The sequence below is a fragment of the Stomoxys calcitrans genome, chromosome 4 (assembly GCF_963082655.1).
Source record: "Stomoxys calcitrans chromosome 4, idStoCalc2.1, whole genome shotgun sequence".
NCBI lineage: Eukaryota > Metazoa > Arthropoda > Insecta > Diptera > Muscidae > Stomoxys > Stomoxys calcitrans.
This window is the reverse complement of record NC_081555.1, coordinates 97979622-97997692: the sequence shown is the minus strand read 5'-3', so window position 1 is coordinate 97997692 and position 18071 is coordinate 97979622. Positions and strand designations below refer to the sequence as shown.

Genomic DNA, 18071 nt, shown 5'->3' with positions numbered 1-18071 from the left:
TTATTTAAGTACTCGTATATCCGAGGTGATGGGTATCCAAATTTCGGCGCGGCTGAACTTAATTCCTTTTTACTTGTTATATATAAGACTAGCCGAACCGGGCCCGCTGCGATGCGCCTTCTTTAGCTCTATAATATCTTTTTAGGGTGGGGACACTTCGCCCTGAAAGCGGATATTGAATTCGTGCCATTGAAGCCTATAAGGCTGAATGCGTTCCAATCCTGGCGAGAACATCGGACAAAGCGGTGCTTATCCCCTCTTAATGTTGTCGACATTTGCGAGGTACAATTCCATGCATGATCATTTAAATTTCCCCCAAAGAGGTGTCGCACTGCGGGACGCCGTTCGGACTCGGCTATCAAAAAAAAGGTCCCTTATCATTGAGTTTAAACTTAAATCGGAAAGCACTCATTGATGTGTGAAAATTCGCCCCTTCTCGGTTCGTGGTGGTTATGTTCTTCTTTAGGGTAAAGTTCTCATTAGAGGAAGGATGGCACCTCAGACATTTCGAAATGGATATGAAATTCGTGCTGCACTTCCAAGTCCCTTTAATTTGAGCCTCATATTGCCAGGGCCGGTAAATATGAACCGTTTGAAGGGTGTTTTAGGGCTGTGGCGGCCACCGGCACTTTGCTCGTTTTCTACTCTCAAAACCTTTCATTTGTGCCCCATATAGCCATGGTCGGCTAATATGCCCAATTGGGGATATTTGGGGGTGGTCGACCTCCCATTACTTGGACCTAATGTTTTATGCCATATTTGTAATCTACTGCCTAATACTTTTCATTTGAGCCCCATATTGACATGAACTTCGAATATATCTGTTTAGAGGAGTTTTGGGGCCCGCTGGGTAGTTGGACCCAAATTTTAATACCAAATTTGTTTTCTGGTCTCCAATAGTTGGTTCGGATATGGTTGACGTTTTTGGTGTAAGGGGGATTGTCCGCCTCCACACGATATCTAAAAATTATATAGCCTATGTTTCCTTCCAGACAAACGTACACAATCTATGAAAATTTTATGAAAATCGGTTCACCCAACTATCATACAGTCATAATGGGTCCAATGGTGTTTTTGAGGGGTGGCGTGACATTATATTCCTCGATCTGATTTTGTATGCCAGATTCGAAATCTACTCCCGAATACCTTTCATTTGAGCCCCATATTGAAATGAACGTGAATGGCTGTTTGGGGGGAGATTTGGGGTTGGGGCGGCCCGATTTTAATATTCTACCTTCCAATACCTTTCGTTTCATACCTATATTGTCACGATCGGTCCCTTTTTGATTTTGGGTTGTGTTTTTGGCATTAGAGGGAGGGTGCGTCTCCCTTCCGATAACGAAAAATTAGATTGCCTATGTTTCCTTCCAGATCAACCTACACTATATGCAAATATTTCGAGAAAATCGGTTCAATTGATTTTCAGTCTATACGGAACAAACAAACCGAGTCCCTTATATCCGTGATTGGCTATTGTGCTCATTTTGGGCGTTTTTGTGGGGGTGGAGTGACCCCCTATACTTCGACATGAATTTGTATGCCAGATTCGTAATCTACTCCAGCATACTTTTCATTTGATACCCATATTGTCCTTATCGGTCCACTTTTGATTTTGGGTGGTGTTTTTGGGATAACGGTGGAGGGTCCGCCCCCTTCCTATTCCTACTTCTTGACCATATTCGTAATCTATTCCCGAATACCTTTCATTTGAGTCCCATATTGTCATGATCGTCAAATAAACCGATTTGAAGGGGTTTTGAGGATGGGGCGGCGCCCCAGGTACTTGGACCCAACTTTTATTATAAAATTCATACTCTACTCTTAAATACCTTTCATATGAATCCCATATTGCCCCGATCGGTCCACTTTTATTTTTGGGTAGGACTTTTGTGGAAAGGGGGAGGGTCCATCCCCTCTTGATATCAAAAAATTACATACCCTATGTTTCCTTCCAGACCAACCTACACAATCTGTGAATATTTCAAGGTAACCGATTCGGGCATTTTTGAGTCTATACGGAACAAACAAACAAACACAAATTGAATTTTATATATGAGACTAGCTGACCCGGGACAGCTCCGCTGCGCCTTCGTTTACTTTATATGGAACAAAAGTTTTCTTGGAATATTTATTTTTGACAATTAAAAAGCTTTTAGTGAAATACCATGCTACGAAAATAGTATATCGCTTGACTAATTGTTTACCAATATAAGTGCCTTTGTCTGAATCCCATATGATCTTTATTGGTCTACGAATTCGACAATTGGTTCAACAATTGGCCATCAGATACATTTCCTTATCCTAAATAATTTCATTTGAACCCCATATTGTCGTGATTGGTCTAAATATATGTTTGGTAGATTTTAGGGTGGGCGGCCCCCCTGGGTACCCCATCCGAAATTTGGATACAAAATTTTTATTTTTAGGGTACTATATGAGAGCACACAAAATTTCGCTTAAATCGCACCACCCATCTCCGAGATCTGGCGTTTCTGAAAATTAGTACTCTATTTTCACCACGGGGTCATTATGCACCATCTGTGAAAATTTCAAGAAAATCGGTTCAGTCGTTTCTGAGTCTATAAAAAACACACAATCATACAAACAAACCTACAAACAAACACAAATTGATTTTTATATGTATATAAGATTGGAAACTTATCTGAATTAGTGGTCGTAAACACTTGCATGTAGTTGGGCTTCTTTGAGTGATCTGGATAGTTGAACTTGAGAGCATTATCCTAATCCTGTTCCTGTGGTATTATGCCTAAGTGAGTCTGATGGCAGACTGCCGCTAAAACATTATCTAACCTATAGAAATGGAATTATGAAAAAATTCTCCTATGGAAAGAGAATTTTTCCTAAAGAAATTGAAACTTTGACAACATTTCCTATGGAAATATAAAAAAAAATTCCTATAGATATAAAAATTTCTGTACTGCTGTTATAAATCAATTAGGAAAATTATTGATAAGGTAACTATGCCAACGACCTACACCACTTAAAATACAAGTGTTTTTTGTGTTGTATTTCACCGTAACAAGCTACCGAGATTTCAGCGGATGGACGGGTGCCTAGGCTGTTTCGACTCAAAATATTCAGACGATATATGGGCTTTATGTGCCCTCAAATAGACATTTCAAAGTGTGAGTGAAAGCTCTATCCTATGTTTTCAGCTATGTAAATGTTTGAATGTTTGAACTTCCCCGAATGAAAGATAGGTAAATATCATATTGTGTAATAGTTTGGAAAAGTCCATATCATGCGACTACTATCAATATGGCCTACTGTTATAATAACAAAAGCATATTTAAGAGCTTTCCAAAAATAAATTATCGCTGTTAAAATGTTTGCAAATCATTGTTACTCTACAATTATTTCCTTAAAAAGTGAATGATCCAACAACGGAAGACCAACAAAATAAATTAAACAACAAATTCACTTGTCACTTGATAAGACTACAATTGATATGCAACGAACAGTAGCGACGAATGAATGGTGTGTTCTTTTAGGGTGACAGAATTTCAATATAAAGAAAAAAATATTTGAAATAAAAAAAGTGAGATTAAAGAATTTTTAGCGAATTCTTCTGCTAGAAATTCCACTTCAAGATGAAGCTAAAGTTGTTTTGGCTTTGATGTACTAAAAAAACCAGTAAGGAAAGTCAAAAGTCGGGCGGTGCCGACTTTATAATACCCTACACCTACCTTTTAAATACAAAAGTGGGACTATACCAAATTTTGATGGACCTCGGCGGATGTATTCAGATAGGTTATTAAAATTACTGTATCAAATTTCGAGCAAAGCAAATATGTTCAAAATGTAATAACTACGGTTGGCAAATGGGAGATCGGAGCTATATCTAAATCTGAACCGATTTCGATCAAGCTTTATGGATATTGTGGAATTCATCGAAGAAAGCGATGTACAAAATTTTGGGAAGATTGGTCAATAAATGCGCTTGCAGTGGGACTAGGAGTGAAAATCGGGCGATATATATTTATGTGAGCTATACCTAAATCTGAACAGATTTCTATGAAATTCACCAGTAATATCGAGAGTCATAAGAAAATCCTTCCTGCAAAATTTCGAGAGAATCGGTTAACTAATGACCTTTTTTTTTTTGCTGTATTACTGCAAATCGGACGAACATATATATGGGAGCTATATCCAAATCTGAACCGATTTTTATAAAATTCACCAGTAAAATTGTCGTCGACCCGAAAGGCTTCAGGTCAAGCAAGTTTATTGACGGCAGTACTATGGCCTTCACTGCCAAATTGTCTGCTTTCTCATTGCCAGTTACTCCGCTATGGCCCAGCACCCAAACGATGCTGATTGTGCGAGAAAAGGCGTTAATTTCCTAATTACATTCCAAGACTGTTCGTGATCTTACCGTCCTGGTTTTTATTGCCCTTATGGCAATTTTACTGGCGGTAAAGATGTTCATACTCGACGTCCTCGCGTAAACACCACACCACCTCATGCATTGCGTGACCGCCCGAATCTCCGCCTGCAGGAACATATTATGGTCAGGCAATCTAAAACAGATCTCAGTCCCTCGGCTCTTAATGTAGACCCCCAGGACCACTCTGTCCTCGAGCTTTGATTCATACGTGTAACACAATCCTCCAGATGGCAATACTAGGATTCCGTCAATCCAAGACTGTGCCGCTGGCAGCAGTGCCGCGCATTCGACCTCAAGTCTCGTCTCTGGTATCCGATCGGAAACCTCTTCCATTCCTTCCAGATTTCCCATCGTCGCCTCGATTATACCGTGATGGTATGAGCTGCTCCTATTCTCAAACCATTCTCCCATCGCTTTAAGTCTCATAGCAGCAGGAGCTGTCTCGCACTTAATCTGTGGGTCGGATATATAGAACAGTCTCCAGTGCCCTAGCGGGCGTGGTACTCATCGCTCAGCCTATGCCAAGACAACATGTTCTCTGAACCTGTTGTATAGTCCTTACGTTGGACTTTTTCTCCATCGCAGTCTACCAAATTATAGGAGCGTTAGTAAATATTAATCTTATCACGCTCAAATAGAGTCAGTGGACTGTCCTCGGATTCAGGCCGTGTAAGCACGACATAGGCCGGAACATTGAGGTCCTATGTGTGTTGTGTTCACCGCTGTCAAAAGAAGTTTAGCTGCAAGCTACCGGCCAAGTCCACAGGTTCCGGATATTGGAATGCTCCATACGGAGTAGCTGCAACGAATGTCGCGGGCAAACAGCGGTATCGAGCGGAGAGTTTCAGTGTGAGGTCGAGCTGCACCGGCTCTTGCACAAATACTGAATGCCCATAGTGCTCGATATGACAAGGCGGGTTAATGGCGCCTTTAAAAAACCAATGGCCACCCTGTTCGCGCAACATCGGTCCTCTGGACCGCAACGACCTTGCTTACCTACAGGAGCTTAGCGAGGATCGCCACCTCCACATGAAAATGTGGATACAACAACAATAACAGCCAGTATAATATGTTCTTCTTTTATACTGGAAGGAACACAGCTAATGAGGGACTGAGGGCATGTACACGAAAGTGGAACTTGAACAAGCTTGACAATTCGAAACTCCTAGCGGAAATTGACCAGCAAGCCCAGCGATCAGAGCATGTACTAAACGTTCTGTCGACAGTGGAACGAGTGATGGGCATTATAGGAGTGGATGCAAGTAACCCATGCCAAGACTGTAAAGGCCGAGGGGAAATAGAACCGCAGTACACTGGTGGAATGACGCTTTATCTGAGCAGCGAATCAATTGCATTAGACTAAGACGCAGATACATGAGAACTCGCCGCAGAACCATGGCCGAGACAGAACACGCTCTACGCAAGGGGGCAAAAAATTACTAGCTGCATTAATAGATAGGAGCAAGAAAGAAAAGTATGAGCAATTAAGAGAAGACATAAGCCGAAACCCTTGGAGCCTCGCATACAAAATTGTGAAGGAAAAACTCGGCTCCCGGGGCCAAACAGCGGTGATGGACGGAAGAACAAAGGTAAATTTAGTCCACACACTCTTGCTCCGACACCACCATAGAGAAGATTAGAAGATTAAGTTTATGAAGAGCCCACGGACAATATAAACCCGTTTATGATATGGGAGCTAAGGAATGCTGCCCGCAGCCTTCAGAGCAGAAAAGCCCCCGGTACCGATGGAATACCAGCCGAGGTCATCAGCCAGATAGTGGAAAACAGACCTAAATTTCTTCTAGGAATGTTATATCGGTGCCTATTCGAAGGTGTTTTTCCGGAGGTATGGAAGAAACAAAAGCTGGTGCTCAAAAATAAGGGCAAAGATGATCCCACTTCCCCATCCTCACACAGGTCATTCTGTATGCTGGATACGACCGGCAAACTTCTGGTGCTACTTATTAAGCCACGGCTCCAGGACGCTATCAATGAGGGAGGTGTACTCTCAATGAGACAACATGGCTTGCCGGCAGGAATATCTACAATCGGAGCCCTTACAGATGTGGTGGAGATAGTAGAGGCGGCTAGGTAAAGGAACCAATACTCCCGGCCGATTGTCCTCTTAGCTGCACTGGATGTGAAGAACGCATTCAGCTAGTCTTTAGTTACCCTCAGTTAGTCTGACGTCCTCCAAGCACTCAGAATGGACTCTAATATACCGGTGTATCAGATGAGAATAACGAGAAGTTACCTGAATAACAGGGTTAGGTTAGATTGAAAAGAGGGTGCGGATATAAATCCGCCCCATGTCACTATAGACATATATTGGGTTGCCCAATAAGTAATTGCGGATTTTTCATATAGTCGGCGTTGACAAATTTTTTCACAGCTAGTGACTCTGTATTTGCATTCATTCTTCTGTCAGTTATCAGCTGTTACTTTTAGTTTGCTTTAGAAAAAAAGTGTAAAAAAAGTATATTTGATTAAAGTTCATTCTAAGTTTTATTAAAAATGCATTTACTTTCTTTTAAAAAATCCGCAATTACTTTTTGGGCAACCCAATACCTTAGCCAGTAATTGACTTGTTGTGTGCTCGAAAAAGAAAATCTAAGTTAGGAATTCCATGCCAATTACATAATCCTGAATTGTTTTCCATACCACACTCCTAAGTTGGTTCCTGTCTGGTATTGTGTCCCCACCTAAGTACCGGTGTATGTTAGCAGCGAAAGCCGGGCATTGACATAGGAAATGCTCCAGCGTCTCATAATCTTCCCCACATGCCCTACACATGCTAACAGTTGCATGTGTAGGGCATGAATAACAGTGGAACGTATGAATATGAGGTCACATCAGGAGTGGCGCAAGGCTCCATATTTAGACCTGATCCTTGGAATGCTGGGAACAGAAATACCAGACGGCATCTTTCTAAATATGATGATGACATCGCTGCAATATCATGCCAAGAGACATGGAAAGTTCAGAGTTTATACTACGGTGGGGCATGCTGAGAGCAAAGTACAGGCTGGACTCAAACGGCTTGCATCATGCGATGCAAAGGACAGAGTTGTTGATTCTAAAGAGAAAAAAATATCTTAGTGGAAGTGTAAAAGCGCATAGACGACATTCTGGTCGGAGATCGGTCAAATATCCGCAGACTCTCAATGGAGACATGCAATAGCATCCTCCTATATGGGAGTGAAATATGGAACCCGACACTGCATGCCTAGCAAAATCTCTGCTCTGGATACAGAGGACAACGGCTCTTAGGCTCATATCTTCCTACCGGACAGTGGCAGAGCCCTCAGTCCTTATAATAACCGGAATGGTTTCGATGGACCTACAGGCCAAGGCCCAGATCGGTCCAGATTTGGATATAGCTGCCACGTATCGATCTCCCGATTAAAGGTTTTAGGCCCATTAAAGGAAAAGTTATTAACCGATTTTGCCCAAATTAGGCAGAATGAGTTACGTTAGGCCCCCCGATAATCGAACCGAGTATGGTTAAGATCGGTCTATATTTCAATATAACTGTCATAAGGTCTTGAGCCCTAATAGGCGTATTTATTGACCAATTTCGCTAAAATTTTGTATGGCGAATTGTGTCAGGCTTCTCGACATCCCTGTTCAATACGGCCTAGATCGGTTTAGATTTGTATGAAGCTGCCATATATACTGATCTCCCGATTTAATGTTTTAAGCCTATAAAAGGAGGATTTATTAACTGATGGCGCTAAAATGAAGCACAATCAGTTCCGATAGGCTCTTTGATATTCGTACCGAGTATGGTCAAGATCGGACTATATATGGATATAGCTGCCATATATACCGATCTCCCGATTTATGTTCTTGGGCTATAAAAGTACGTTTATTACACTATTTCGCTGAAATTTGCCACAGTGGGCTGTGTTGGGCTCTTCGACGTTCGTGTTCAATATAGTTCAGATCAGTCTATATTTGGATATAGTTGTCATATACAGATACCGATCTCCCGATTTAAGTTCAAAGGTCCATAAAACTGCATTTTTAAAACGATAAAAAATTGCCAAAAATTAAAAAAAAAAAAAAAAACGTTTTAAAACTCCATCACTCTAAAAACACACCCTTAAATTTCGCTGTCTGCGGAAGACTCTAGATCATTGACATTAATCTCAACATAATATGACAATTCTTTAAAAAGCCCTCTATATCAAACAGTCTCGAAATTGTAGCCCTAACAGCAACACGCAACAATCGGAAGCGACATCGAAATCACTGGACATGGAACGTTGGCAAAACAAAATCGCCGTGGTCACTGGCGCAAGTGCCGGCATAGGTGCTGCCATATGTAAAGCCCTTGTCGAGCAGGGAATGATAGTGGTGGGCTTGGCAAGACGTCTGGAAAAAATAGAAACCCAAACGCGTTCTTTGATAGGTGAAAAATATCAAAAGAATTTCCACAGCTATAAATGCGATGTTGGTGTGGAGGAGAGTGTAAAGGAAGCTTTTGCTTGGATTGCCATGAAATTTGGTGGTGTCGATATTCTCATTAACAATGCTGGCGTTTTCAAACCAATTAAACTCATTGATGAGGATAATTCGCAAAGCATTAGTGAAACTATTAATACAAATATAATGGGTGTGATTTGGTGTACACGTGAGGCTTTCCGCAACATGAAACAGCGTAATGTCGATGGTCATATTATAATTATCAACAGTGTTGCTGGACACAGAATTCCAATTATACCTCTGTACAGTTTAAATGCCTATGCACCCTCCAAGCATGCAGTGACGGCAATGACCGAAGTTTTGAGACAAGAATTTCAAACGGAACAAACTAAAATTAAAATTACGGTAAGTTACAGGGAAAGCATTCCGAAAACGGGATATTGAAAGTAAGTCTGAAACCATTAACGCCTGACCTTCGATTCCTTTGTCCGATTTGAAGGCAATTTCATATATTCATTATTTAGAGCATTTTTATACCCACCACCGAAGGATGGGGGTATATTCATTTTGTCATTCCGTTTGCAACACATCGAAATATCCATTTCCGACCCTATAAAGTATATATATTCTTGATCCGCGTAAAAATCTAAGACGATCTAGGCATGTCCGTCCGTCTGTCCGTCTGTCTGTTGAAATCACGCTACAGTCTTTAAAAATTGAGATATTGAGCTGAAATTTTGCACAGATTATTTTTTTGTCCATAAGCCGGTTAAGTTCGAAGATGGGCTATATCGGACTATATCTTCATATAGCCCCCATATAGACCGATCCGCCGATTTAGGGTCTTAGGCCCATAAAAGCCACATTTAATATCCGATTTTGCTAAAATTTGAAAAAGTGAGTTTTGGTAGGCCCTTCGATATTCTTCATTAATTTGGCTCAGATCGGTCCAGATTTGGATATAGCTGCCATATAGACCGACCCTCCGATTTAGGGTCTAAGGGCCATAAAAGCCACATTTTGTATCCGATTCCGCTGAAATTCGGGACAGTGAGTTGTGTTAGGCCCTTCGACATCCTTCGTCAATTTGGGTCAGATCGGTTCAGATTTGGATATAGCTGCCATATAGACCGACCCTCCGATTTAGGGTCTAAGGGCCATAAAAGCCACATTTTGTATCCGATTCCGCTGAAATTCGGGACAGTGAGTTGTGTTAGGCCCTTCGACATCCTTCGTTAATTTGGCTCAGATCAGTTCAGATTTGGATATAGCTGCCATATAGACCGACCCTCCGATTTAGCGTCTAAGGGCCATAAAAGGCACATTTTTTATCCGATTCCGCTGAAATTCGGGACAGTGAGTTGTGTTGAGCCCTCCGACTTTCTTTGTCAATTTGGCCCAGATCGGTTCAGATTTGGATATAGCTGTCATATAGACCGATCCTTCGATTTATGGTGTTAGGCCCATAAAAGCCACATTTATTACCCGATTTTGCTGAAATTTGGGACAATGAGATGCGTTAGGCCCCTTGATATCTTTTTTCAACTTGCCCAAGATCGGTTCAGATTTGGATATAGCTGCTATATAGACCATAAAAGACGCATTTATTGTCCGATGTCGCTGAAATTTGGGACAGTGAGTTTAGTTAGGCTCTTCGACGTCCTTCTTCAATTTTGCCCAGATCGATCCAGATTTGAATATAGCTGCCATGTAGACCGATCTCTCGATTTAAAGTCTTTGCCCCATAAAAAGCGCATTTATAATCCGATTTCACTGAAATTTTACATAGTAACTTATGTTAGGCTTTTCAACATCCGTGTCGTATATGGTTCAGACTGTACTTATTAGTATTTGGTCCAAATCGGAACATGTGTGAAATAACTGATATGGGTCATAAGGTATGAAATTTTCACCGAATTTTGATGAAAGGTGGTTTACATATATACCCGAGGTGGTGGGTATCCAAAGTTCGGCCCGGCCGAACTTAACGCCTTTTTACTTGTTAATGTTTCTTATGTATGTTTTTAGAACAACAAAAAAAATTTTTTTTCCTAATAGTTTGTGACCATTTAGCGAAGAAAAGTGGAATTTAATGACTTTTGCACTAAATTGCACCTGTTGAAATGCTGCCTAATATAGAAATGAAACAAGTAAAAGAGTGCTAAGTTCGGCCGGGCCGAATCTTATATACCCTCCACCATGAATCGCATTTGTCGATTCCTTTTCCCAGCATCTCTTCTTAGGCAAAAAAGGATATCAGAAAAAATTTGCTCTGCTATTAGAGCGATATCAAGATATGGTCCGGTTTGGGGCACAACTCAATTACAATATATGTTGGAGACCTGTGCAAAATGTCAGCCAATTCGAATAAAAATTGCGCCCTTTGGGGTCTCAAGAAGTAAAATGGAGAGATCGATTTATATGGGAGCTATATCGGGCTATAGACCGATTCAGACCATAACAAACACGTATGTTGATGGTCATGAGAGGACCCGTCGCACAGAATTTCATTCCAATCGCATAAGAATTGCGCACGAAGAAGTCAAGATCCCAGATCGGTTTATATGGCAGCTATATCAGGTTATGAACCGATTTGAACCTTATTTGACACAGTTGTTGAAAGTAAGAATAAAATACGTCATGCAAAATTTCATTCAAATCGGATAAGAATTGCGAGCTCTAGAAGCTCAAGAAGTCAAGTCCCCAGATCTGTTTATATGACAGCTATATCAGGTTATGGATCGATTTGAACCATACTTGGCACAGTTGTTGGATATCATAACAAAACACGTCGTGCAAAATTTCATTCCAATCGGATAAAAATTGCGCCCTCTAGAGGCTCAAGAAGTCAAGACCCAAGATCGGTTTATATGGCAGCTATATCAGGTTATGAACCGATTTGAACCATACTTGGCACAGTTGTTTGATATCATAACAAAACACGTCGTGCAAAATTTCATTCCAATTCGGATAAGAATTGCGCCCTCTAGAGGCTCAAGAAGTCAAGTCCCCAGATCTGTTTATATGACAGATATATCAGGTTATGGATCGATTTGAACCATACTTGGCACAGTTGTTGGATATCATAACAAAACACGTCGTGCAAAATTTCATTCCAATCGGATAAAAATTGCGCCCTCTAGAGGCTCAAGAAGTCAAGACCCAAGATCGGTTTATATGGCAGCTATATCAGGTTATGAACCGATTTGAACCATACTTGGCACAGTTGTTTGATATCATAACAAAACACGTCGTGCAAAATTTCATTCCAATTCGGATAAGAATTGCGCCCTCTAGAGGCTCAAGAAGTCAAGACCCAAGATCGGTTTATATGGCAGCTATATCAGGTTATGGACCGATTTGAACCATACTTGGCACAGTTGTTGGATATCATAACAAAACACGTCGTGCAAAATTTCATTCCAATTCGGATAAGAATTGCACACTCTAGAGGCTCAAGAAGTCAAGACCCAAGATCGGTTTATATGACAGCTATATCAAAACATGGACCGATATGGCCCATTTACAATACCAACCGACCTACACTAATAAGAAGTATTTGTGCAAAATTTCATGCGGCTAGCTTTACTCCTTCGGAAGTTAGCGTGCTTTCGCCAGACAGACGGACGGACGGACATGGCTAGATCGACATAAAATGTCGCGACGATACTTTATGGGGTCTCAGACGAATATTTCGAGTAGTTACAAACAGAATGACGAAATTAGTATACCCCCCATCCTATGGTGGAGGGTATAAAAAGACTTTAAAAAGGTTTCCAGAAATCTCACTCTTAAAAATTTTTAGAACATTTTTATTTGACTTTTTGGGATTTTAAAAAATTGGCGACCTTCGACAAGCCAATTTTCCCCCAAAACATGACTTTTAGGACGGAGAACATTTTATTAAACAAGTTTCAATCATCTGCGTTATGCCAATCTAAATTTCATAAGGGTACTTCTTTCCTAACACGAGCAAGAATTTTTCTAAAAAAGCTCTACTCTTGGCTATTTTTCTATCCATTCGTCGTTAATGGGCTAAGTTCGCCCGATTCGAATCTTGTATACGAGGGTTGCCCCATATATTTCGGGATTAAAGAATACAAAAACAAATATTTATCATCGATATTGACTTTATTGTTTTTCAAAATATTCCCCATTAAGATCTATACACGTTTGCATGCGTCTGTACCAATTGTCGAGGCACTTTCGCCACTCTGATTGAGGTATCTCCAAAACATGCATATTGAACGCATCAACTGCTTCTTCAGGTGTCGAAATACGTTGACCTCTCATTTTATTTTTTACGTACGGGAATAAAAAGAAGTCATTCGGTGCCAAATCTGGACTTTACGGCGGATGGCTCATCAAATCGATGTTTTGAGTGCTCAAAAATGCAGATGTTTCGAATTTTTAGAGCATTTCTTATGACCAATCAACATGCGCCTTGTTTGAGCGATTGACAGATTGTGTGTGATGGTTAGGTTAGGTTTAAGTGGCGGCCATCAGACTCACTTAGACGTTTTCGTCCATTATGATACCACAGAAACAGAAGAAGGAAGATGCCGCTTTAAAAACCTCAATAACTTGCGAATGTTCACATGCGATAAATCGGACAGGTTCTCAAAGAAATGAGAACCTAAAGTGGAACTCCTTCTGACTGATTGTACGTGACACACACTCACAAAAAGTGATCTATAGTCTCTTCTTCTTCAATCTCCTCACAGCTTCTGCAAAAGTCGTTGCTGTCAACCTTCTCATCCAATCTACCAATCTTCCAGTCGGTGGTTGAAAGATTGGGATTACATCCCCTTAGTCTTCCGGGTATCGATTCAGGATCTGAGGGAATCCTTGGTATCCAAGCTTGTTGAAAGCGATACATTTTCGAGGGTATATAAGATTCGGGCCAGCCGACTTAAAGCTTCTCTATTTATTTACAACATTTTTAACAATGTGCGAACCGACACACTGTTCCAATCCTTAGACCAGTACCGGGTGGACCCGGCCGGTCCTTGCAGACTGGATAAACTAAGGAGGATATGCTAAGGAACAGGTGGATAAATTGTGTGTCCCATGGCATAAATATAAGGGAGAAAGTGGCACAGGGCACGCCACAGGGGGGCATGTTATCGCCACTCCTATGGGTAACCACCACCTATTACGGATGCTGACTGAGCAGGGATTTAAACCCGTCTGCTATGCAGACGATGTTATAATACTTCTGAGGGGTAAGGATCCGAACGAGCTATGCAGAAGGGCCGAAAGGGTCTTGCATATGGCATATGAGGTCTCAATGTTAACCCAGAGAAGACTGAAATATGCCTGTTCACGGGGAAGACGATGATGAGCCAATTTAACGCACCATGTTTCCTCAAGAAGACGATTTCGATATCTGACAAAATCAAATATTTAGGTGTGATCTTGAACAGGAAACTGAATTGGAAGTGTCACATTCAGGAGCGTACTGAGAAGGCTCACAAATGTTGGACACTACGTATACGGGCCGTTGGCTCGAAATGGGGCCTGAATCCGAGGATAGTCCACTGGCTCTACAGGAGCGTGATAAGACCATTACTTACTTACACCTCAGTAGTTTGGTGGACTGTTAAGGAGTAAAAGTAGGCCGAAGGCTCGAAATTTGGCATGAATCCGAGGATAGTCCACTGGCTCTACAGGAGCGTGATAAGACCATTACTTACTTACGCCTCAGTAGTTTGGTGGACTGCTATGGAAAAAAGTGTAACGCTAGGACCATACAACAGGTTCAGAGAACATGTTGTCTTGGCATAGGCGGAGCTATGAGGACCACGCCCACTAGGGCACTGGAGACTATTCTAGATATCCGACCCACTGACATACAGATTAAGTGTGAGCCAGCCACTGCGGCTATGAGACTTAAGGCGATGAGAGAATGAATTGAGGATGGGAGCAGCTCATACCATAGCGGTATAATCGAGGCGATGATAGGAAACCTGGAGGAAAGCAAAGAGGTTTCCGATCAGATACCTGAGATGAACCTTGAAGTCGAGTTCGAGGCATTGCTGGCATTGGCACAGTCTTGGATTGACGGAACCCTAGAATTGTCATCTGGAAGACAATGTTACACGGATGGATGAAAGTTAGAGTACATTGAGAACCCAGGCACTGAGATCTGTTTTAGACTGCCTGAATAGGTCCTGCAGGCGGAGATGGTGCTGGTGCTAACGCGAGGACGTCGAGTGTGAATATTTTTACCGACAGTAAAATTGCCATAAGGGCAATAACAACCAGGACGGTAAGGTCACGAACAGTCTTGCAGTGTACGAAGGAGATTAATGCCTTCCCTGAGGATGGCAAAATCCGTATCGTTTGGGTGCCGGGTCATAACGGAGTAAGGGGGGCAGACGATTTGGCGGTGAAGGCCAGAGGACTGCCGTCAAAAAAAACTTGGTTAACCCGAAGCCTTTCTGGTCGACGCAGTTCGAGTTAAGGGAGTGGGCGATGAATGCACATGCAACATTGTGGAATAGCGAAACGGTCGGTAGGACGGCGAAAATCCTATGGAAGGGTCCAGATCATGAGAAGACGAAGCCATTACTTAAAGGAAGCAAGAAGTAGGTCAGTATAGCTATTGGAATCATGGCGGGACACATAGGACTACGAGCTCACTTATGTAAAATCGGTGCAGCAAGTGATAGCATGTGTAGGGCATGCGGGGAAGACGATGAGACGATGGAGCATTTCCTTTGTCATTGCCCGGCTTTCGTGTCTAACAGATACGGGCACTTAGGTGAAGACACAATACCAGACATAAACCAACTTAGGGGAGTGGTATTGAAAACACTTAAGGATTTTGTAAGTAGCACGGAATTCCTAACTTAAAATTTTCTTTTGAGAGGTTACTTTATAGTTTTTAGAGCGTACAACAAGCCGATTACTGGTTTAGGTGTATGTCCATAATGGCATGGGGTGGATTAATATCTGCACCCTCTTTTCAACCTAACCTACAACATTTTTTTTTTGCGATTGTTTGTACTTTAACAGTTTTTTTACTTCATTTATTTTTCAGAGCATCAGTCCTGGCGGCGTTCGAACTGAAATTATTGGCAATCTTCCTAAAGAGTATGCTAATATACCGTTGTTGGATAGTAAAGATATTGCCGATGCAGTTGTATTTTGTATTCAAACACCTCCTCATGTCCAAATTCATGAAATGATTATTAAACCAATTGGAGAAAAATCTTAAAAATTTCAAATATATATAGAAGCCATATTAACAAAAGAAATAAATATAAAATTTCATCAAGTGTTTTATTTATACACCACTACTATAGTACAAGCTATTATGTAGATAAATTATATAATGATAAAGAATTTGGACTTCGCACATAGACTGGCGGGAGGCGCTTGTGAATATAGATAATCTAAGAACCTGCCGCAAGCAGAACTCTGCTCTCAATGGCATGCAGTTTGCGTCATTTGCATTTTCTAAATATGCATTAATTCCTTTCGTGTGAAGGAAACTATGGCGTAATGCAAGTATATAGGGTTTCGGCGGTTTCTTTATGTGTCGGGAAAAATAAAATAATTTCCGACACCCAAAAGCTTGGCATTTTTTGTAAAATTTTGAAAGCACAAAAATTTTCTCTGCAATTTCAATCCTCTTTGGCTATCATAAGCAGAAGGCGAAACAAATACAGGTCTATTGTTAAGTATTAGAACCGACTCACAATCATTTTCTGATTCGATTTATAAACATATAAATTATAAATTGGCACCGTTGAGTGGCAGGAAGTTTATGGCATGTCTTGCGTAGATGAACAGACTGCATTTCTTCAACGTAATGTGATTCAGATTTCGACAAATGTGTTCCGATGAAGACCCGAACTGTTTTTTCGAATGGGAATCAGTGGTTTGATAATGATATTGAAGTATTGATACGTTAAAGGGATTGTGCGTACTCTCTATGGAAGCGTTTTAGATCACCTGAACTCTTTAATGATTACAAGCGTGCGAGGAATCAGACCACTTCTTGTATAAAGACGAAGAAAATAGCTTATTTTAGTCGTAAATTTCAAGAGGCATTGAACACGAAAGAGACTTGGAGATAATGCATCAATTGATAGCCTTGTTGATTTAGATGAGATTAATAGGAGTTTCTTGAACATATCTTTTCCTGAGCGTACATTTATACGACAGTGAATTTAGTAACGTAAACCATAGTAGTAACAACACCTCAACAGACCTACGTTTTGATCTTGAGCGTTTTGAACAAAGCGATATCGTTAGCGCTGTAGAATCGATTAAGTCTAATGCCATTGGTTCTAATGGTATTGACCCAAGATTTTTTAGGATAATTCTACCCTTTATTCTTCCGTATATGTGCCGTTTTTTTCACAATATTATGTTAAGGAGTTGCTATCCACAGTCTTGGAAACGGGCAAGGATAGTCCCAATACCAAAGAATAACCAGGAATTTAGGCCAATATTTCCATATTTGAGACTCTAGTCAACCGGAAAATATCAGAATATATTGCGAAAAATTCGCTGCTAACAAATTTTCAATCTGGTTTCCGGCCAAAGGACAGTTGCACTACAGCACTTTTGAAAGTAGTTGAAGATGTAAGGAGTGATATTGACAGCGATAAAGTTACCTTTCTTGTTCTTTTAGAGCATTCGAAAGCATTTGATTCCGTTGATCCCAATATACTTCGCCTTAAACTGAAACATTTATTTCAATTTTCTGAAAGAACAACGGATCTTATATATTCCTAACTTTCGAATAGAAGCCAATCGGTATGTGTTGATAGCCGCTGTTCTATTGGGTTGTCCAAAAAGTAATTGCGGATTTTTTAAAAGAGAAAATGCATTTTTAATAAAACTTAGAATGAACTTTAATCAAATATAATTTTTTTACACTTTTTTTCTAAAGCAAGCTAAAAGTAACAGCTTATAACTGACAGAAGAAAGAATGCAATTACAGAGTCACAAGCTGTGAAAAAATTTGTCAACGCCGACTATATGAAAAATCCGCAATTACTTTTTGGGCAACCTCATAGTTATCTTCCAGTCTCAAGAGGTGTTCCACAGGGATCTGTATTGGGCCCACTCCTTTTTTCCTTATAAAGCAATGACCTTCCTGGACAGTTGCGCAGCTGTGGTATTCATATGTATGCCGTCGACGTACAGCTGTATATGTGGTCCTCGCCGGAGAGGCTGATCGATGGCGTACTACGACTTAATAATGACTTGGAAAGGA

General features: G+C 40.9%; 2 protein-coding genes across 2 annotated transcripts in view; one reads left to right on the top strand and one right to left on the bottom strand.

The window, feature by feature from the left end:
- The window catches only part of LOC106095989 (uncharacterized), a 173435-nt gene that overhangs the window by 76368 nt on the left and 78996 nt on the right, over window positions 1–18071 (bottom strand). The window lies entirely within an intron of this gene.
- On the top strand, window positions 8615–16114 carry LOC106095992 (farnesol dehydrogenase). Its single transcript, XM_013263480.2, has 2 exons — window positions 8615–9241; window positions 15882–16114. The coding sequence occupies exons 1-2, from the start codon at window positions 8669–8671 to the stop codon at window positions 16056–16058; spliced, it is 750 nt and encodes a 249-aa protein (XP_013118934.1). The 5' UTR covers window positions 8615–8668; the 3' UTR covers window positions 16059–16114.

Excerpts from the sequence above, each read along its gene's own strand:
- LOC106095992 (XM_013263480.2), top strand. The coding sequence starts at position 8,669 with ATGGAACGTTGGCAAAACAAAATCGCCGTGGTCACTGGCGCAAGTGCC. Across the intron at positions 9,242-15,881 it reads AAACTAAAATTAAAATTACG|AGCATCAGTCCTGGCGGCGT; the intron begins GTAAGTTACAGG and ends TTTATTTTTCAG.